The sequence below is a fragment of the Amphibalanus amphitrite genome, unplaced genomic scaffold (genome assembly GCF_019059575.1).
Source record: "Amphibalanus amphitrite isolate SeventyFive unplaced genomic scaffold, NRLGWU_Aamphi_draft 001531F_arrow, whole genome shotgun sequence".
In the NCBI taxonomy this organism is placed as follows: domain Eukaryota; kingdom Metazoa; phylum Arthropoda; class Thecostraca; order Balanomorpha; family Balanidae; genus Amphibalanus; species Amphibalanus amphitrite.
The window spans coordinates 121,965-145,428 of NW_024883024.1; the positions used below are offsets into that span (position 1 = coordinate 121,965).

The window sequence follows — 23,464 nt, forward strand, 5'->3', positions numbered from 1 at the left end:
TCATCTGAGTCAAGGAACTACCTTTTTGGTAACTTGGAATAAACGTTTAAAGCTTTCACACATGAGCTGTCAAATCAGGTATAGAGGGGGATTTTTTTACTTAAATAGGTATTGTCTTCCATTCAGCTTTTCTTTGAGGCCCACGGCCGCCAATATAGGGAGGACAAGCTGCCCCGACGGTTCCTGGCCCTATGAAACTTTGTGGGGGCAGCGCCTGCGCCCCCCACGGCCCCAGAGTTGTGGGGGCAGGCTACCCCCATGCTGCCCCCCGGCTCACGAGTCTATGCCGGCTGGCGTCTGGCAGAGTCGCGGGGAAAGGCCTGTGGCACGCTCAGACGCGCTTCTGTGACGTCCGCATGCCGGGCCACTCGCGTTCCGTCCTACTCTTCCGGTTACCGGTAGCTCGTAGATAGCTGCTTGATTTCTGAGCATTATGTGTGGAGGGCGTTTGGTGGAAATGTATGATATTTAGAGAATGAATATGTGCTTACATGTTGTCACAGTCTTCTGCGTTAGAACGCTCCATAATGAAGGTTGTTTCTGGTTAACATTTCGAAAAGGTAATAAATCTATGAAATTATGTTGGTAGATTTCCGATTTCGATTCCTCCGGTTGGAGGGTCTCAAATACCTACATTACGAGCCCTCCCCCCGCCGAAAAGTTGGAGGGGCTCAGCCCCCGCTAGCCCCTCCAGCCGGTTCCCGGGAACCGCCCCTCTGGTTCCCGCGCCACTGCGGCAAGTCCAGTTCAAATACGTGTAGCACGCTGTGGCTGTCGCCGTGACTGTTGTTCGCGTTGAACAACTTGCTTCCTTTAAACCAATGACGTCATTAAAGTTAGCCAATTATTGGCTATTGCAAACCTTTTTGGTTGGTAACACTCGCACTGCAAAATGCTAGCCAATGTGATCAAAATATGTACGACGACATTGACAACAATATCAATCCATTCCAAATTACTCGCTCTATTACCTAACTTAAAAAGGTACTCAGCCAAACTGGCATATGTTCATGACGTAGTATGGAAGTATTGTGGTACTTCGTCGATAACAATTTGGGGGGGGGGGCAAAAAGATATGTTTGCACCCCCACCCTGGAAGATGGGGGGGGGGCGCCGTGCCCCCGCTGCCCCCCCGCTTCCGCCGCCACTGCAGGGAATATGTACATTTTTAGTTCTTGATATTCTGTCTTGGTTTTTTCACTTCTTTCAAGCATGTAAAATTGTTAAAGGAGCTTAAATATGGAAATTAAACGGCATATGCTAAAATAAATATCACACTTGGGCCGGAATGTTTCATTCAGGACCTCGGGCTTTGTTGAATTTTCCGCCCTCGACCTTCGGTCTCGTGCGGAAAACTCAACAAATCCCTCGGTCCTGAATGAAACATTTTACCGGCCCCGTGTGATATTATATAATCTCACCTAAAATATATCACTAATTCATGTTCGACACATGCTTATGTTGTTACAAATATTCACTCATTATATTTTCAATTTATTTGACTTTTATGCATGACGAATATTTACTTCTCAAAAATAGGTGCTATCTCCAAAATGAAAATTTTTCAGATTTCGGGGACCACACCATCGGATTCCTCACAAAATTTTGGTTCAGAAAACATTAAAATTGGAGATGGGTATTTTCAAAAGTTATTTACCGTCTTTTGGGGCAATGTGCTTGCATTGCAATAAACATCTAATAATTTGCATGTGTGTAGGGTAACTATCATTCGGTGTAATTTGCTACGAAACAGATTAGAGATGTCAATCGGATACCAACTTTTTGGTATACCGATACCAAACCGATACCAACTTGGTATTTGGTATTTCAATCGTAATGTGTTTGGTATTTTGTTGGTATCATAAGCCCTTACTAATGTGTAAGAGGCTAAGAAATCGGTAAAAAGTTGGTATTTCCCCTCAGTTTCCCAAGTTGGTTTGGTTTCGGTATTTTCCCATGGTTTTGGTTGGTATTTGGTTTGGTATCGGTATTCCGATTTTCCGTAATTGACATCACTAAAACAGATCCTTTGCTGGGGATCACAAAAGTCACCCCAACCCAACTCTTTTTGACGAACCAATCGGCCTGCATTTATCCGCCCCTGCTTACCGTAAATCATAAAAGTGTGCCAGGAACGACAATAGGACTGAACACGACTCCCTAAACAGAGGCTAAACCGCAAAGTCACCGTGGCCCATCTACCAGTGTCTCATTTTTCAATGTTTTGACTCTCGTCCTCCCACTTTGATGGATTCTATGGAAATCCGAACAGTGGGAGGTCTTTTGCCAGTGAATGACACCGGTCGGGCCGAGCGGTTATCCTCAGTTCTTTTCAGACGGCTCTGTCAGTCGCTATCCGAAGCACGCCCGTCCACCGATACCTGATCTGCCATAGTCCAAGTCTAAAAGCGTGCGGTAGTCTCCGCCTACCCTCAGCTTCTTCTGTGGCGCTGGTATCTTCGGTCGTCTCCGGCTGGTGAACCCGTCTCTGGCATTGTCTCGGAGCTCACAGGTCAAGACAATCGACTTTCCGACTCTGCATGTGGGGTCTCAGCCGTGTGGTGAATAGAAAATCAACCACATCGCGTTCCCGATTGCGATCATCAGGTTGAGCTGTCAGTCTTCAGTCGTCAGTCGTCAGCGGTCACTCGTCAGCCTTCAGTCGTCAGTCTTCAGTCGTCAGTCGTCGATCATCAGTCATCAATCGTCCGTCACCAGAAGTCGATCGTTTCTCCTCACTCTTCAATCATCAGAAAATTGACTCATCTTGAAATTGAAACGGCCGCTCGTCCCACCACATACTTCTTCTCTGCGCTCCCGACGAGCACGTCAGGGGCCTCTGTGACCAGGCGGCGAGCTCCCAGTGACCTGCCGTTACCCGCTGACCTGCCGCTCCTGGTGACCTGACACGATGAGGATCACCACACCTCTGCTACTGCTGTTCGTGTGTCTGAACTCAGTCAGTGGGTACGGCCTCAACTTCGTCCGCTTCGTGACCAACTTCTTCATACACCCGGCGCTGCTGGACGACTGGGAGGTGAGAGACAAGGAGAGAGAGAGCGGGGAGGGAGAGAGAGAGAGAGAGAGAGAGAGAGAGAGAGAGAGAGAGAGAGAGAGAGAGAGAGAGAGAGAGAGAGAGAGAGAGAGAGAGAGAGAGAGAGAGAGAGAGAGAGAGAGAGAGAGAGAGAGAGAGAGAGAGAAAGAGACAGAGAGAAGGGGTGAACTCATTGGCCTCGGATATCGGCAGTTATTAGTTCTTGGTTTTGTTTGAAAAGTTGATTTATGAGACAGAAACATTTTGCCCATTACGTTGGTCAAAAATATTTATTGATGTTTGCCTGATTAAAGTTGTTTTCTCTCCTATCAAAGACAGTTGATTCAAAACAAACATTTACATCCAGCTCTCACGTGTCAGCCCGTTTTTTTTTTTTTTTTACCAGCTCGCCCGTATTATAGGGATTGGGGGTCGAACGAAAAATCATCTCGATTTTTCGCGAATAACTCGCTAATCGTGACGAAACGTTCAGTACCCTCGTGGTAATCAATCTTACACCTCCGCTGAAGATTTCATGTGACCCGAATGATCGTTGACCTGTGACCTATACTTTCCGAGACCATGTTTGGCTGGAATCGATTCCGCGTATGTTGGCTCTTATTAGCCGCGCGTTTGCAGTCTTTTCGTGGTTTCAAGCGTTCAAACGTGTGATATACCTAATGTTGCCCCTATGCATCAGGGTGGGTATCAAGGTCCCCTGAAGGTCTGGTCAGGTCATTGACCTTTGATGACCTCGGTCCACTTTGTCAAGTTTTACATGTTTCTAGGATAGTTTTTGGAGCTAAATTCCAATTTAGCAGCCATTTGAACATTTACGAAGTCGTTTTGGTGCCTTCGTAACATGTTAGGAAGCTGTCAGAAGCGGTTAGACACCTACTAGAATACCCGTCACGACCCCTACTGGTTGACCTGACCTGACCTGACCCGACCTGGTCTAAATGCATGAAGACATCATCTGTGATCAAAACTAACATTATAATCGTGATCAACAACCCGAAAAACCCCATAGCAGCCACACTACGACGTTCTAACAGGTCCCAATTTTCCCGACTTTTGGGTCATTGACCTGACCTGGAAGTTCAACCAATGATCTAGGACCTTAAAATTGGGTATCATCGGCTTCCTCTCGTCATGGGCGACACGCTTTTTTTCTTCCGCGGAGCTCTAGCTCGATCAGGGACGAAACGGAAAGGGGGATGCAACGGATCTCCTTCTTATACATACGTTCGCGGCTGGCAAAACACCAATATGGGCGGGGTTTAGTGCCACGAGTTCTTGATATGAAGTATGAGGCAGGTGCTCATTTGACCAGCACGGATATGTATCGCTCCACTAACGTCTTCCCGGCGACCCGGACTACCTTGTTCTGGTGCTCATCAGCTCATAAATTCGCCGCCGCTGTTATTGGGTTCATAGGAGTTATGTTGGCCGATTAGCGAGAGCCGGGCGCAAACTGTCTTTCGTCATGCTTCGTTTGAAAAAGTGTGGCACTAAGCGGTAAATTATGCTCATTTATTCAGGCATTGAACGCACCAATGGGGCACGCTTGTTCTTTGCATCGTATTCGGTATGATAGGTAATACAAATTCGTCAGATCATTTTAACTGAATTGCATTGTTGGTACACATAACATATTTATTATTATACCTAATATGATACATAATTTGTAATCATACCTATTCACACTTTATTTTTCTTATTCGGGTACCCGCTCGCGCCTACCAGCGCTAATTTTGACATACATATAAACAGCATAACTATAGGTAGATAGAAATGTTTTCAGTGCTAAAAATATTATAATGCCCGCTCTTTTCTCTCTCCCCTCCCCCCCTCTCTCTCTCCCTCTCTCTATTTTTCTCTTTCTCTCTCCTCTCTCCACCACGTCCACGATTTTACATTATTTGCATTAAAATGTTTTTGAGTCGGTGGCACCACCCCAAAATTTGAACAATTCCAACTCCATATATATTTGCATCACGATGTTTGTCAATAAGAGTATGCAGGTCATTGTTGTTTCTGTGCTGCTATATGACAAACAAGGTCAGTAAATTCACATTGCCCTGTATCACCACAAAGACATGTCTCAAGTCCCGCCGATAGGGAGTCACTGAGCTCACGACCACAGGCGTGTCTCCAGTCAAAAGAGTGACAATTTACATACGATCACCCTTCTGATCGAGACACAGTACACAGTCCACCCGTTACTGCATAGGAAACGAGTTTCTATAAAACCCGAGCCCCACATATGACACGGGTGACGATTGAGCGGTGACTGTTACTGTGTGGTCGGTGCTGCGAGGCGGTCTCTGTGCCATATTAGGCTCATTTTAGTGTTGCGTGACTGCATTGCGAAGACCTACATTATAGTGTTGTAAAAACGGGGTGCTGAAACACAGTTTTCAAAATTTAATCCAAAACCACAAGCATCTTCGATCTGAGTTATCTTCGATAACTTGAATTACTGGTTAGAATGTCTTGATCAGTGGCAAATACGTTCTCTTGATAGCAACTTATCTGCTTTTCACCCGCCTTCAATCCGCAAAAACCAGTATTCATCTGAAGCACTGAACCACTTCCAGTCGCCATGCGACTTATTTCGCTCTTGTGGCTGCTGATATGCGCCTGGCCAGTGACTGCGATTCTAAACTTCGAGCCGTATCCGCTTTCTTATTTCATCGAAGTTCCAGCACTGCAGCATATCAAGGTAAGGATGTTACACACATCTTGTAAGAAGCAGATATTCTTGCATTGTTGCGCGCAGTCGCAATACAATCGAGATTTTTTTTCAGCAGAACTCCATATTATTATCATTTTGGTTCAACCATTACACGTATGGGCCTTTTCGCAGCAGCTGACGATACGTGAGATCACGGGTGAGGTTGGTCGAACTCCCCAACCCTTTGACCTCTGAATGAGGTAGAGGTTGGCGGGAAAAGAGCGCGCTGCTCACGGCGAGACAAAGCCGATGCATCTAAACTTAACCCGCGCCCCATGGGGGGGGGGGGGGCTATTCATAGCCCCTGCCGTTTTTCTGCAATAACTTCAAAGCGGCTTAACATTTCGCCGCCAAACTTTCAGTACCTTCGGTTGCATCAATTTGACACCTTGTGTCAAAATATGAACTTCCTAGCTACCATAGGTCAGCTGGAAATGACGTCAGAATGACGTCATGTTCGGCCGATTTCGACACATGACATTGAACCACCGCAATCGCTCCCAAGAGCTCAGTTTTTAGGTTAGATCCAATTTCTTTGTATGAGAGGACTCAAAATAGACTGTGCTATCAAACTTTTATCTCGGACTTTCCAAATATTGACAATTTTGAAAATTATAGATAATAAAGTTCAAAATTTAAATTTTTATATTTTTTTCAAAAACTTTTGACTTTTCGAAAAAAAACGGTATATATGTGATACAACACATGCTTATGACTTACTCTAGCAAGTTTTATCTAAATATCTTCAAAAATGGCCAAGTTATACGCATTATTGCTAAAAAATTCACAATTATTAATTTTTCAAATCAATTTTTCAGCAAGTATTTGACATTGCACACCAATATGAATAGCACCATCGTGTTCCTGAGCTCAAACGGCATCCACTAAACACCTTTGTTGTTGAAAAAATCTGACTTCAAAATTTGCCTTTTTTTACCTGTGAGTGAACTTATCTAAGCTAAATTCAACTCAAAATGACCTCAAATAACACAAAAGACATCAAATTCGAAATCTATGGCCTAAAAGGACCATAAAACATGTGTCACGTGACCGACGCATGATACAATATTTCCGTGACCTGTGATGACCTGACCCTGACCTGAAAATTTACGTAAAGATTTGGTACCCACAGGATAGCTAAAGCAGCTGTTCACGAGTGTGAAAACAAAAAAATTAACCTTATCTGACTTGTAAGACGGCGGCCAGAGCCCAAACTGTGAACAAACCAAAATGCTAATAATTTTTACTTTGACCTGACCTGTGACGTCATCGGTGACCTCGAGGTCATTGAAATTAGGTTTCTTTCGACAGTTTTTCCGGGGCTATCAGAGGCCGTTTGAATTTTGGCGATCCGCCGAGTAGTTTCGGAGTTTGGAGGGAGGCTATGGAGAGCCCCCCCCCCCGTAGGGCGCGTTATACGCAGACCCCAGTGGGGCGCGGGTTAAGGTCATAAGTCATTTGCTAACCCGACAGGCGACAAGTCAGTTCAATGACGTATAACTCATGCAAATTGTGACTTGATATTGCAACTAGAGTAGACTTTTTTAAAGTAATATTTATGATAAACGGATAGCTAAGAAAGATAGCAAGAACGATAAGTTATGAAGTAACGTAGGCACCAGTTACTAAGCCTGGGGCTGGCACCATAAGCAATTTTCAGTGGTACTTACAAAAACACATTTACCATTGTATGAATCGTGACCAAAACTATATGTATTATATACCTCGACTTATTCCTTCGACTTACTCACACAAGAAGACCGGCATACCTCCTGCCTAGGCTCAGGTAGTTACTGCATGCGCTATGATATTAAAAGTTGTGTTATTAGACCGCGACTCTGTGCTCTGCAATCAGCCCTGACCCAGCCTCCTATCTCAGACCCGGCTCGTATAATCCCGCTGAGGATATGTATCGGCTGGTGTCAGTCATATATCGCTCTGCACCGGTCCGTGTGCAGTCTGGGCCATCCGTATCGGCCGAATTATCGGCCCCCTGACCAGCACGGAGCGTCCTGTGCAGTGCTGTTGAGCCCAGCCACCGACCAGTACCCTGCCGCGGCTCCTGAGAGAGGGGTGTGCTGAGTGGTCATCAGACGCGGAACAGTGAACAGTGAACAAAGTGAGGTGGCGTAGAGGTTTATCACGAACGTCCGAATTTCGGGTGGAGCTTGTGGAAATCGGCAGCCACAGCATTCTCAGTGTAGTGCGTCAACAATATAAAAAGTCTTCACCCAGTATGCACATTGCCCCAATAGACGGTAAATAACTTTTGAAAATACCAATTTCCAATTTTAGTGTTTTCTGGACCAAAATTTTGCGAGGAATCCGATGGTGTGGTCCCCGAAATCTGAAAAATTTCCATTTTGGAGATAGCACCTATTTTTTGAAAAATAAATATTCGTCAGGCTTAATAGTCAAATAAATTGGAAATATAATGAGTTAATTTTTGTAACAACACTAGAATGTGTCGAACATGAATTAGAGATATATTTTAGCTGAGATGATACTATATCTGCGCATACATGTACATGAACTAGTACATTAACCCTCGTCGGCCGAGAAGGGGTGGGGCGGGTGCCGCCTAATAGGCAGGGTTGGCAGGGGGTGGCAAAAACTGGTTTTTGCCAGTGGTTTTAACCGGTTTAAACCGGCTGGCAGAAACCCTGGTGGCAAGAACTGGCAAAAACTGGCTAAAACTCAGATGGCCAAACCTACAACTCTTCTAGTTAGGAATGGATTTGAAATGTACGAATGCATTTCTGGTAGTTATATAGATGCACTAAACATCCTAAAGCTGCCTCATTACTTATCCCTGCTTAAAATGTCTATGCATGTCGGTAGACAATAGACATCCACAACGGAACGTATTTCCATGTAGGGGAGAGTGGGGCAAGACAGCCACGGTAAGTAAGGTGCCATGCGGTGCCGTGCGCAATGCATATCAGTGGCAGATGCCCCTTCGCACTTCTGATTGTGCAGGACTCACCCAGTCACTCTTGCACTGGCTCATTTGTCACCCCAAAAGGCATCTTACTAGCTCCTTATGGAAAGCCCATGAAAATGTTTGAGTTATGAAGCATTTCAATGGCCAATGTCACTTCTGAGGCCTGTTTCACTAACAAATAAAGTGTGTAATTACAAAGAAAAAACTTGAGTTTAAAAGAAATAATTACCAACATTTGAAATTTGGATTTCACGAAACCTTCGGGCATGAATTTTGAGTTTAAAATTTGCAAACTTTTTTACAAGAAAAAGTTTGCTAGAAAACACGGGAATCGCAAACTTTCTGTTTCACGAAGACCAGAAACTTGAAAGAAAACATCGTAATTACAAACCTGAAATTCCAGTGGTCATGACGTTCGGAATTTTGATACTTTTTGTGCAATGATGCAAAGCAATCAATTATTTAAAACAAATATGATATGCTGAGTCATTATATGCTCTTTTTCACTTAGCACATTCCCTACGAACCAGCTACGAGCAATAAATAAATATCGTCATGTTTTGTCATTCGCGCGCCATAATTGCATTAAACAGTCTTCTGCTGTCAAATGTTTTACGTGTTATTTTCTTTCAATAATAAGATATTGTGAACTATCATTTATACCACTCAGAAACAGCATCATTATTTTTAATTTATTCCTGCAATTTCTAACATGAAAACTAGACATAGTTTGATAAAAAGAAGCAATATCTGTAACATGTTAAAGTTCTTGATTAAAAACAATTTTATTGTTTACAAGTTTATTTACCAACTCTTTTTATCGGAGGTGCCGCTGGTGATGAAGTTTAGTGAAACCCGATTTTACATAGTTTGCAAAAATACTTATGAATTGTAAAGTTCAAACACTTGTAATCGCAAGTTTTTAGTGAAACAGGCCTCTGTTTGAAAGCATAAAGCTTTCACCGAATTCTCCTTAAAATGCTTCATGTTCAAATTCATGTCCAAGCATAGCATTGCGATATTTCTTAGTTTTTGCCAGTTTTTGCCACTTTTTGCCGGTTAAAACCGGTTTAAACCGGCAAATGGCATAAACTAGTTTTTGCCGGCAAAAATGCCAACCCTGCTAATAGGGCTTTTCGCGATAGCTTAAAACTCGCTTAGGGTAGACAGCTGAAACTTGGCATACCTAATCTTTTATTCAAGCTGGATCTTTTGACCTCAACTGCGTTTTCAGGTCAAGTCAGGTCACTGACCTATGACGTCATAAATGAGCCTCTGCGAGGTCCTCAGATGTTGCAACTTTGCAACGCCCTCAGTGCCAGAGGAACTTTCACAGGAAGATGAAACTTACAGGACGTAGTATCTTTCAGAGGTCTTACAACTTGTATATCTCGGATTTAATCTAAATGTCACATGAGGTCAGGTCGGTCACGTGACCTCACCATTATAAGTCAATGGGGGAAATATGAAAACTGTTATCTTGGCGCCGGAAATGATCTAAAACTGTCCCAAGCACATGAAATCGTGGTTTCATGTACTCTTTGTAAGGTCCGATCATGAAACCACGATTTCATGTGCTTGGGATAGTTTTAAATCATTACCGGCGCCAAAATAACAGTTTTCGTATTTCCCCCATTGACTTATAATGGTGAGGTCACGTGACCGACCTGACCTCATGTGACATTTAGATTAAATCCGAGATATACAAGTTGTAAGACCTCTGAAGGATACTACGTCCTGTAAGTTTCATCTTCCTCCTCTGAAGGATACTACGTCCTGTAAGTTTCATCTTCCTGTGAAAGTTCCTCTGGCACTGAGGGCGTTGCAAAGTTGCAACATCTGAGGACCTCGCAGAGGCTCATTTATGACGTAATAGGTCAGTGACCTGACCTGACCTGAAAACGCAGTTGAGGTCAAAAGATCCAGCTTGAATAAAAGATTAGGTATGCCAAGTTTCAGCTGTCTACCCTAAGCGAGTTTTAAGCTATCGCGAAAAGCCCTATTAGGCGGCACCCGCCCCACCCCTCCTCGGCCGACGAGGGTTAATGTACTAGTTCATGTACATGTATGCGCAGATATAGTATCATCTCAGCTAAAATATATCTCTAATTCATGTTCGACACATTCTAGTGTTGTTACAAAAATTAACTCATTATATTTCCAATTTATTTGACTATTAAGCCTGACGAATATTTATTTTTCAAAAAATTGGTGCTATCTCCAAAATGGAAATTTTTCAGGTTTCGGGGACCACACCATCGGATTCCTCGCAAAATTTTGGTCCAGAAAACACTAAAATTGGAAATTGGTATTTTCAAAAGTTATTTACCGTCTGTTGGGGCAATGTGTGTGGTTAGAACTGAAGTGCTATTGTAGTTATTTGGCCGTGGTTTAACCCGCGAGTTGCTGGGGGGGGGGCGTTAAACGCCCCCACTTTTTTCGCCGGGCCATAGCATAAAAACGGCGCGCCGCAGGCGCGCCAAATTTTGGGTACCTGTAGGGAATTGATTGAAGTTTATTGTGACAAAGTTTCAAAAAAATCGGTTGGAAAATTTTTGAGATATCGAGGTTTTAGTGACGTCATGATTTCTGAGTTTTCGACCAAAAACGGCATATGTTCAAAAAATCATATAAAATCACAGAATAGACATACAGACATGCCGTAAACGCCATTAGACTGCCAATACCATGATCAATCAAATGGCTATCTTCGATTATTGATTGTCGCTCCGCATTTTCCATAATCTTGAACTGAATCTTGGCAATTTTTCGTGACTACTTCACGACCATGATACATGCATTTCTTAAATTGAACTTTTTGAGCCAAACACGTACACATATGATAAAATGAATGTCACCATCGTGTTCTACGCCCCAAATTACCTATAAAACATGTGTCACAGGCTGCGAATATCAGTTTTGATTTTCGGGGATATGTGCCTACCCGGTTGACCTGACCTTGACCCTGACCTATGTTTGACTGACCCCTACATGGGGCTGACACTCTTGTAGGTCTTATATGATGGATTGTGCACCGTTTGGACAGAGTTTATGACGAGAGGCGCCCATTGCGAAGTCCTGAAGTCCATGCTACTGAAAGCCCGATTTCAGGTGTTTGACCTGACCTTGACCCGACCTGTGACCTCAAAATTCAACTTTAAAGTACTCATCTGAAGCGTCTCGTCGCGCTCTTTCGTTTGCCGCCTCGTGCGTTTCGCTGCGCCTATTGGTTCTCGAGTTATGGGCTGGGGGCGTTTAACGCCCCCCCCCCCAGCAAACGGTGGGTGGCGAAATACCCCAGCAACTGCCGGGTTAAGATTGAATGGAACATCGCTCTGCCGATCATGAGAGTCGGTCTGCTACCACTGCTACTGGCGGCGCTAGCTCTGCTACCTGTCAGTGAACAGCTTTTCAACTTTAATTCGCTCCCGGTTGTATTTCTGACGGCAGACGCCGCGTTACAGAACTGGAAGGTGAGAGTGGCCATCAGAGTACCGCTATTTTTCCCAAGTGGTTATTTACGAACAATTGTAATAGTTTCTTCTCGTGTTATTCTCTGTCTGTTGTTACTGTTTTTCTATTTCTGTCTAGTTGTTTGCCTCTCTGAATCTGGTTCTGTCTCTGTCTCTGTCTCTGTCTCTGTCTCTGTCTGTCTGTCCGTTTCTCTGTCTCTCTGCCTCTCTGTCTGTCTGTCTGTCAATTTTGATTGGCAGACAGACAGACTGTCTGTCTGTCTGTCTGTCTGTCTGTCTGTCTGTCTGTCTGTCTGTCTGTCTGTCTGTCTGTCTGTCTGTCTGTCTGTCTGTCTCTGTCTCTGTCTCTGTCTCTGTCTCTGTCTCTGTCTCTGTCTCTGTCTCTGTCTCTGTCTCTGTCTCTGTCTCTGTCTCTGTCTCTGTCTCTGTCTCTGTCTCTGTCTCTGTCTCTGTCTCTGTCTCTGTCTCTGTCTCTGTCTCTGTCTCTGTCTCTGTCTCTGTCTCTGTCTCTGTCTCTGTCTCTGTCTCTGTCTCTGTCTCTGTCTCTGTCTCTGTCTCTCTCTCTCTCTCTCTCTCTCTCTCTCTCTCTCTCTCTCTCTCTCTCTCTCTCTCTCTCTCTCTCTCTCTCTCTCTCTCTCTCTCTCCGCAACATATTGTCCAAGAAGGTCGTGAAATTTGTAAGGTGAATTTCGTGAAATTCATTATATAGGCATGCTGAAATGTACCTTATTCTCGCTTTTTCGATACATGAACTTATAATCAGGTCGTAGAAAAAAGGATAGTTTACTTCTTCCACCACAAACGCCACAAAACCAGCCAGTCAATGCAAATAAAATCAAGTCCTCTAAGTGCACCGCAAAAAAGCGCTGAAGTGGAACGCGCCTCCAACATCCAAACAATAACGTGCCAACTGCCAACTCCTCTCCATGGACCTTTGTAACGCCTGTTGTCATCCCAAAGTCCGCCTCAGGTTTCAGCTGTGCCAATGGTCCTCACTTGCCATTCATGGTATTCACTCGTCGCCCGCTTGTCTGCCGCTGAACTCCTGTTCAGCGGTCTGTGACGGAACGATGTCGTGTCAGACAGGAACAAATGGCGACGGCGCCTGGCGACATGCCACCCGACGCCTGGCGACATGCCACCCGACCACCACCTAATGGAGGTCCGCTGTTGACCTCGTGACCCGGCCAGGACATGCACTGCGGAGCAGGGGCGTAGCCAGTATTTCCTCCAGGATGGGGCCAAACTTACAGGGGCCCAAGGTAAACCCCCTCAAAATCCAAAAAGTCATCGGATTTCATCCACTATTTTTTGGAGGGGGCCCAAATAATTTTTAAAAACCATTTAAAAAATGAAAAAATGTTAGAACTGAGGGGCAAGCAGTTCATGGGTGCCTGCTAGATCGGCCCACGAATAGCTTCATAGAGTTGCTCAACCGGTTCTGAAGGCGGTCTTGAGGGCCCCGTTGGTCGGATGAGGGTCCTTCAGACCGCCAAAGGCCCCTACAGCCCATGGCAGCCTCGTAAGCCGTCTGAGGGTCATGTAACCCGTCTAAGGGCAGGGGCGTAGCCAGGATTTTCTTCAGGGAGAGGGGGCGATCCAACCGAAAGGGGCCCGTGTGAGCGAAGGGGCCCAACATTTTCTTAATTTCATGACGTAGTTATTTGCTTAACTACCTTAAAATTACGAAGGGCCCCTGCGAACCCAATGGAGAGGGCCCCGAGGGGCCCAGTGGCAAAGTCTCAGGCCCGAAAGGCCCCCGCGAACCCAGTGGAGTGCCCCGAGGGGCCCTTACGCTACTTTTATTGTGCCCCTTACCGTACTTGTGACACCGCGATGGGGGCCCTTTTGGGCTCCAAGGGGGGGCATGGCCCCTATGCCCCCCCTTGGCTACGCCCCTGCTGCGGAGCTGAGGTCGGCGGGATTGACCTCGTGACCCGCCCGGGACAGATGTCGCGGCGCTAAAGGCGGCGAGAACGTCTGGGTTACTCAAACCGGATCCGATGATCGGATAATGCGGGAAGTATGTAGCTGAGTTAGTCTGACGCAATGGGCATTGTCATTTATAGGTCGTAGGAACACTGCTCAAATTTAATTTCATTAATTTCATCACCAGTTTTTGAACGCATTGGTAATTTTACCATATGTATGTGGGTAATTAAAGCCTCTGGTTCTGGTCATTCGCTCGGTGTGCGTGCATAGTAGTGAACTAGGGTGACCCGCGTGCTCCGCAACGCGAAAAGGGATATTTTCGATCGGCGGGTGTTCGGTTGTTCTTGTGTCGGTTGGGTTATCTATCCATTTCGGTCGATTGCTTTTTGACGGCTAAACGTTTTGGTTTGTGGAAAAAATATCCACCGCATCGCGGTGCCCGTGTCTGATAAGCATGCTTTCCACTTCAGAATCTGTCAAATGTGCTTTATACTTTAGGCGCGTAGTTTTATGACAAATTAAAGGCGTAGATAATTTTCACTAAAAATCGTTTTGCAGAGGTTTGAAACATTTATATTTTTAAGAATACTGTTGCTTGTCATGCAAACGTGATGATAGGATCTAGGGGAGAATTGAATGCTCTTTCCAATGATAGCATTTTCAATTGTCAAACGTATCAGGTTAAGCAGCGAAATCCGTGCAATTATTTAGTGGCACATTTTGGACAAATACCATTTAATTCAGCGATTTTTTCCACATTGTTTTTGATCAATTAGTTTTTCACAATTTTTCCATGAGAGACGGTACATTTTTATTGCTAATAGGCGCTGTTTCAACTCATTCCGTCTGACGATCACCTGAAATTAATATAAATTCCAAAATCCGTAAAAAACGTCCATTTTTCAAAAGAAAGTGTCCTCCCCGGTGCACGTGGCGCGTGCCAACCCCTGCACCGCACACCATTCGATAGCCCGTTCGATTCTCTACACGATGCTGTTTTCCCCGTACCGGTCGGGCCCACGGTTACCGAGATATTGCACCGGGACCGGACCCGTGTCGGGCAAATTTGGCTGTTTTCGCCCGTTTTTGCCAGCCGATTAATACATGTAAAGTCTATGACGCGAATTTGCACTTTTTGGGCACGCGCCACGCGCTCGCTATCGATCCGATCGAGCTGAGACCCATCAAAGGCACGTTGTCCATCCTTGTTCTATGAGTTGCGCAAACTTCAGCGCGGTAGGTGCCACGGTGTGACCTGTAACCCGCGCTACGTAGCACCATGTCGCGACCTTCGTAATAGACAGAAACTACGTCACCACAAATAGTAATATAGATTTATAAGCCAATTTCCCTACATTGCTAATAGTGAGTTTATTAATAGTAGATACGAGTAGTTTACCAGTGCTTGGGAACTTTTCATATTGTTATTGAAAAGAAAAATTAGCCAGCATTTCAACAATGCTTGGTTAACCTTCCAGGCGGTGTGGGGGGCATTTTTTGCAGCCCCCTTAACCCTATTAGTGGCAGGGGGGGTTGTTTTTATCCATCCCTCAGGTTTTTCGGGAATATCTCCGAAACCGCTAAAGCTATGATGCTGAAATTTTCTGACTTTTCCTAAAACCAAATTGGGCACATTCCCTGAAAATTTCAAGTTCATAACTTTATCAGGGGCGGCTCCAGAGCACTGGGAATTGGGGGGTCCTATTCGTGAAGCGAGTCATTTGGGCGAAGATCACGATGCTGCACCAGTTTTACGAACAGTGAATGAAAGGTATCATGTAATAGCATATACAAAGTTATTGTGCATCCTCTTTTGACACGTTTTTGCTATAATAGGCGGATCCAGGCGTCCAAAAAGGGGGGTTATTTTTTACCTCCCAACATAGGTGCCCTGACACCGCCTATGCATGACCAATACAATTTTAGTCGTTCTCTCATAAGAAAATTGTAACATAACAAGACCATTGCCACCCTTTTTAGAAACAGTACCAACATAAACCTTATTTACTATACTTTTTGTGTACCCCCAATCTCAATGATCTGTATCCACCTATGATTTTTGAAAATGCATATTTTTAGGATCCATGTGAATTCCTGGTTCATTCTCTATCGATCGGCAAAAGTTGCGTTAAGATTGGTTCAGAAACCTGGCCGTGATAAACAGTCTAAAATGTATCTGCAATTTGCCCGTTTTTACCCCCTCTACCCCCCTATTGACATTTTTTTTTTTAGAAATGTAGATCTCGTTGAGCCAAATCGAATGCCGTTTGAATTTTGAAAATCGGCCGGTTAGATCTCGAGATATCAAGGGGGGGGGGTCGTAAACAGCCCCCCCCCCCCTGCCACTAATATGGGGTAGCCAGGAGCCTGCCACTAATAGGGTTAAGTTTTTTTTCGATATATCTCGAGAACCGCTGCGCCGATCGTCACCAAACTTTCAGTACCCTCCCGGGAGTAACTAGCGCACATGGTGACCACATTTTTTTTTCCCAAAGGCTATGATAGGTTGGCCGCTAATGACGTCAGAGTGACGTCATTTCTGCCATTTTCGACCCAAACAAGGGCTCCGCCACCGGGGGGGACGGGGGGGACACGTCCCACCCAACCAAAATGTTGGGTGGGATATAGTGTCTTTTGTCCCCCCCAAAAATCTGTCCAAATTTCCCCTTTAGTTATATAAACGTATTACAGATTTTGTCACTCTAGATTCTAGAAGAAAGGGAACGGCCACGGGGTAAGCCTATGAAGGAAAAATGGCTAGCGGAGGATTACTTCATATGGAAGCGATTGCTTTCAAACTCCATTGCCGCCTTTTATTTCATTTTTCAAGTTGTGGGAGGTTAACAGGCTTTTGCCGTAATACGTAATGTGCAAATATGTACAGAGCTGAAAAAATGGCTTGGCTGTCTCCAACTGTACAATAACAGGCTCAATTATGTCTCCCTGTCTCAAATTGTGCAGATATGACATACCACATAATACATATGTCATGGACAACATGGATTATACACATATGTACATTGGTTACATTTTTCTTTTGAACGTTTTCACCAAAATAACAGGTAACAATCGACCGCCCAAATGGTAACAGAAATATCTTGATATTTTAATGCACGAACATTACAACTTGGTGTCAATGCTAACGCTAGCGGCAAGCAGCGTGATAGTGGCCGTGAAACGGACAGGCGTTTTTAGACGGTCGCCATAGTGTCCGCGCCGGCGAGCGCCAGATGAAAGCGCCCATTGTTACATTTTATGGCACACAGATGCTACCATTGGGCCCCAATCCCATACTGAACGATACGTAAGCGAATGCAGATGTCTGGGCATCGCTCCGAGCGGCGAAGAGCCTCCGCCCTACCCCATCCGGGCTAACCTGTGCCCGGGCGCCCAACATTTGTTGGGTGGCCGGGCCGCCTGTGGCCCGCGTGACGGGTCGGTGGTCAGGGGGCGCCGCCTCGCGTGGGTAGAGGTGCGAGGCGGCGTGGGCGGAGGCCGACGCTATCACCTGCAGTGTAGTGATACCCTAGATTGTGAATATCTATATTTGTGATGTATGAGTGTTAATCAGATGAAGGCATTGAAGCTAGCTGCAATAGTTTGAGAACTTCGGAAAGATGTCATAAGTTTTGCAAGTTTCTAAAAACGTGATGTCCAGGTTGCATTTTGCGGCCTTCTTCTCATGATCGATCAGTTTGAAAACGTCTTTGAACGTAGATCTTCTGTGTGATCTCTTGATATGATCGAAAAGTCGTTCATGTTTTGGTCGTAGAAGTAAAAGAAACTTCACCAAAAGACAGCTCAAGGCAGTAATCATATTCCAGACCGGTTTCGGCACGTTTAAGCACCATCATCAGTGGGCATACATGTTACATTCATGATACATGACAAAACAAAGTTAATACAAAAAATCGTAGTTCAAAATTCACAAGTCGTTACATCGTTTAAACATTCGGATCAATCGCTACATTCTTTTAAAATCGGTTGATGCTCTCAGTTTGAGAATGTTTCTAGTTTGAATTCTCTCTAGTTTGAGAATGTTTGGGGCAGGGTAACAAACGTTTGCATTGAAGCGCTGTTCTCGTAATGGCCAACATATGGTGAATACATATCGTGGTATCGACTGGTCCTTGTGGATGATGCATGTAGAGTAGCTGATTAATTTATCCCGAGTGCAATAACTATATAGCTCTTTGCTTTTGTATAAAAGGTGACAACAGCATTGTTTAAACTAAGGTGTTGTGTATATCTTACCATCAACAAACGATTCAAAATAAAAATTAACTAAATTCGCAACTGAATTCGCGACAAGTAGATACATGCATGTACCTATTCATGTCTGGGCATCGCTCCGAACGGCGAAGAGCCTCCGCGCTACCCATCCGGCCTAATCCGTGCCCGGCCGCCCAACATTTGTTGGGTGGCCGGGCCGCTGGCCACCCGCTATTCTTACAACCGTCTTTGATTTGCGAGACCGCTCCCCCCCCTTAACCTGAACTCCGTGGCGGAGCCACTGGGCAAACCTTTTTTTTTACTCTACTTAAAAAAAAACAATCGCGCCAGGGCTATGACGAAAAATAAGTAGCCTAAATCCGATGAGAAAACAGGATTTGGGGGTACCCTAGGTTTAGAGGACACACAGGGCGATGAGCGAAGAATTGTCCCCCGTCCCCCCCAACCAAAAGTCCGTGGCGGAGCCCTTGGACCCAAAAAAAGATTTCCCGGGAAGAGCTGTCAGGCCTACAGCTTTAGAGATGCATAAAAATGTTTCAGACATAACCCTCGCCGGCCAAGGGGGGTGCCGCCCCCCATAGGGTTTTTCGCGATAGCTCCGAACGCGCTGGCGATAGAGAGCTGAAACTTGGCATACCTGACCTTTGATCCAAGCCGGATCTTTTGACACCAACCGTATTTTTGGGTCAGGTCAGGTCACTGACCTATGACGTCATAAGTGAACCTCTGCACGGTCTTCAGATGTCGCAACTTCGCAACGCCCTCACTGCCAGAGGAGATGTCACAGGGAAATGAAACTTGCAGGATCTAGTATCCATTATGAGTCTCACAACTTGTATATCTCGGATTTTTCCTAAAGGTCATATGAGGTCAGGTCATTTTCGTGACCTCACCTTTATAAGTCAATGGGGAAAAATGAAAACTGCTATTCTGGCGCCGGGAACGATCTCCAACTATCTCAAGCACACAGAATCGTGATTTGATGCACTCCTTGCTAGGTTAGATGCGTCACTTTTGCAATGTTGACCTTGCGTGACGTCATTTATGACGTCATCAAGGTCATATTAGTTTTTCGTCAATAACTCTTGATCAAATTGAGCTAGCGAGTCGGGAAAGCCACCAATGGACTCAGGAAGACCTGCCGAATCGAATGATATGCGACATGACCTCTTTCGACCAGCTTCGTGACCTGGGGGTGCTGACCTGACCTTGACCTGAGGTCAACACCCCAAGTTGACCTGACCCGAACAAAAAGTATATCATTCGACGCGCCTGAGTGAGGCAAACACGATGCTGCCAAAATCGCGGCGCTGCGGCCGTTTTTTGCGAAGTTATTCACCAAAAACTGAACCGTACCTTGGGGCACTTGACCTGACCTCAGAGGTCACCGGTTGACCTAGGATTTTAAAATCGAGTACCAATCTCTGCGTCTCGTAACGGCGCACCCGCTCGTTTTTTCCGCGTCGCGCTAGCTCCACCAGGGGCGAAACGGCGAGGGGGGGTCGTAACCGCCCCCCCCCCCTCGGCCGGCTCGTATGTAGAAAACCAATAGGTCCGGCGAGGGATAAAAGGTTTTGAATCAAAAGGGCTACAAAACTTCTATTTCGGTTTTTCGAATTGTTTGGATTTTGACCCCCAAAATTAAAAAAAAAATAGGTTTTCGAATATAATAGCCGAAAAATCCAAAAAGATTTTTGAATTTCGACAAAACCGGAATATATGTGATAGTCCCTACCGCCTTCTATCTACATACCGAATTTGAGATCGATACCTCTTTTTTTGGCCAAGTTATAGCGAAAAAACTGTTCAAAATTGATGACGTCAAATTTTCAAACTCAATTTTTAGCAATTCTAGACCTCGTAGCGCAAAACAAAGACCACCACCATTAGACTCCCCGTGACGAGCTGCATCGAATCAATACCCATTTTATGCAAAAATATCAACTTTGAAATTTGACCTTTTTTGACCTGACCTTGACCTGACCTCCACCAGAAAGTGACCTTAACCGTACCTGATGGTCGGTTAAGGCCACTTAACCAGCAACAGGTCAACAGGTCAACAGGTCATAACCAACACCATTGAGTTGGAAATGAAAAACTGGCCATAAAACATGCATCGCATAACCTTAGTAAAGTTGGGCTTATGTGGTGACCCTTGGTGACCTTTGGTGACCTGACCTGTGACCTGACCTGGTATGACCAGTGACCTCTAATAGCAACATATGTACTAGACAACTGACGCCTTATCGCTGATTTTCGAGAAAATGCGTTTTACTCGGTGTTATAGCGCTTTCCCTAGAAGCCCCGTGAACGGTGAAAAATTTTATCTTTGACCTGACCTGTGACGTCATTGGTGACCCCGAGGTCAATGAAATTTGGTTGCCCTGGACAAATTTGACAGGGCTATCGAAGGGCGTTTGAATTTTTTGGATCCGTCCAGTAGTTTCGGAGATACGGGGGGGGGGGCAAAAAAATGTCCCCCCCCCCCCACCACCGCGCGGAAGGTGGCCGGGAGTCCCACCGCCTGCCGGGTTAATGGTGTCTACATACTCCTTGTTTCGCATTTTCCGTGATCTAAAACAGGGTATACTTTCAAACGATATGAATCTATTATGGGACCTCATTTGACATAAATACAGCTATTGATCCCAATAATATAGCTGCATTGCATTGAGTGCATCTCTCGCTCCATAGACACCCATTAGCAATGCCAATTCCACTCAAACACGTCAATGAGAGGCTATGACCGTCGATATCGGTCATGTAAACAGCGACTTGACGCGGGGTCTGCATTGAGACCAGGCTCCGGCGCCCCCAGCGTGATGACTACTGTCGATAACCGACACTGCGACCATCCTGCTCTGGTAGAGGTCAATGAACGCGCGCTCACTCAGCCGGATTTAGAATTTAACACGGTGACTATAAATAGGATTTAACACGGTGACTATGAATAGGATTTAACAGGGAGTGATATCTATTTTGACACGGTTTGAGCATCGACCGTTATCATTCGAGTTATAAATCGTAATTCGCCAGTCGTCGGCCGTTGCATTTCAAGCTTTCAATGGAGGACTACGCAGGTCATTATGATTATCTTCTCGTAGGTATTGACCATGGGCGCCTATGCCGCAAATTTTGGAGCTAAAGGAGCGTAACGCTTGATTAGAACATAACTTTTCTTCCAGGAACTGTGTCGCTAATCGCAATAAGCTAATGGTGCTTTGAGATGTTAGTTTGTATTGTGACTGGAAAATACTTACTTCGATACCATTTGGCGTTTGCTGTTCATTCCTTGTGTTCTCCCGGAGTTGTCTTGATTTTTCTGACTCTATCACCGTTCCCTCCGTTATTGCAGTATGCTCCGGCCGTCGGCGCTGTTCTCCTATTGGTTGCCATCGCTGTGGCGCAGTACGGTTTTCTTCCAATTCGACCCGCCCGACTGGTGGCGAAACTGGAGAGCCGGTATCTGGGCCGCACAGAGCGGAGACACGGCAGACGGAGACCGAGACAGGCCGGAGACACGGAGAGAGACATGGGAGGTGGCGACGGAGACACGGCCGGAGCTGCTGGAGACCGTACTGAAGGTAGGCAGCCGTCGCAGGCTGGGAAACACGGGATAGTGAATAGTGGGATACAGTCAGTAATGGGGATGAGCAATGAAGTAAGAACGTTGGCCTGTCTGTCTGTATCTAGTGGGTAATGACAATGTCAGGTGACAATAAGTAGAACTTTTGCTAAGATACCTCACCTGTCTGTCGACTATCACTCACTGTCAGTGACTGAGTGATCGACCATATGGATGGACACGTATTTTCGCATGACATGGATATCATTGGATTGTTCCGCTTCTAATGTTGTCTTTGCGATGTCTTCGTTTCCAGGCAGCCTTGGTGTTAGGCGAGGCATTGCGGAGGCACGGTCCCGCTCCCAGCGCCACCTAGACCGACCACCCGGTCCCGCTGGGCCAGCGGTATCGGGACGTTCCCGCAACCAGCGCCACCTAGACTGACCGCAGCGACACCGGGTGGCAGACCACAGTGACACCTGGAGCGATTGGAGCGACATCTGTGCGGGGTTTACAGGGCGATAGAGAAGGAGCGACAAGCAGTGACTGTAGGAGACTGAGTGTTGTGACTGTGGAGTGTGGGAGAGTGGTTTAGGACACAGGTTTGTTTTAGGCAGTTTGTGAAATGATGAGGGTATTATCAATCACTCTGGCTCATCAAGAGATCAACTTTCCCTAACTTGCCCGAACTCTTGCCGAACAGTAAGACGGTGAATCGTGGCCTGGTGCCGCAAAGACGGACAACCCATATTTCACAGTTTGACTATTTTCTGACTTTTTCATTTTTTATACCAGAGGGTACCGGAAAATACTCGACCAAGGGCCAACAGAACGCCAATTAACCGTACCCGGGAATAACGTTCATTGGCGTTCTACGTGCTTAAGACCTTGGAAGTTCTAAGTAAGTTTCATCATTCTACCGTACACGCCCTAGAATGCATGAGATATTGCTTCTTATGCTCTGAATGAATGCTTGTTTCTGATTTCTGTCCGATTTTGTTTAGGAAAGCTTTTATGCGTTTGCACGTCCATTGTTCTGGCTATGCATTAGTATTGAAAAATGGGCATCCGTGAAAGGTATTTGTAATGTGTATAATGTATGTACATAAGTGGCCTAGTCTAGGCAGATAGCGTTTATTTATCTAGACGCTGCCTGAGGATATTTATTTACCTATTTATTTCATGTATTTTTGGTGTTTTGCTCGTAGAAAACTCGTCATAATATCTCTATTTATTGTTCCTTAATTGCGTGGTATAGATGTTATTTGATATGTATAACATGCACACGGTAAAAGTAGAAATAAAAAGTTATATGTACCAATGTCTGCTAGTGTTACACATGTTTTCCAACTGTGTCAGATGTAATACAACATACGTAAATCTGCAACAAATCTGCCAATTCGATCTAATATCAGGCACGCCATTGACAGCATTCTGTCGACTCTCGCCGTCGTTGCATGATATTGATTACCATATGAGTACATACGTTTATCCTAGATATTATTTTTTATTGATAGTCAAGTTTCTTGCGGTATTATATTTCTCG

At 45.2% G+C, this 23,464-nt stretch overlaps 1 protein-coding gene across 8 annotated transcripts; it reads left to right on the forward strand.

Annotated features, from left to right (window-relative positions):
- The first annotated feature begins 2,324 nt into the window (after positions 1–2,324).
- On the forward strand, positions 2,325–23,239 carry LOC122373659. 8 transcript variants are annotated; one of them, XR_006255081.1, is made up of 4 exons: positions 7,828–7,890; positions 11,990–12,188; positions 21,709–21,937; positions 22,235–23,239. XR_006255081.1 is itself a non-coding variant. In XM_043351948.1 (3 exons), exons 1-3 carry the CDS (start codon positions 2,912–2,914, stop codon positions 22,360–22,362), a joined length of 483 nt encoding a protein of 160 aa, XP_043207883.1. In that variant the 5' UTR covers positions 2,325–2,911; the 3' UTR covers positions 22,363–23,239. The 8 variants fall into 8 exon arrangements, 1 of the variants encoding a protein (XP_043207883.1); XR_006255085.1 differs by having other exon boundaries at positions 7,838–7,890; positions 12,180–12,188; XR_006255083.1 differs by having other exon boundaries at positions 7,840–7,919; positions 12,067–12,188.
- The last annotated feature ends 225 nt before the right edge of the window (positions 23,240–23,464 follow it).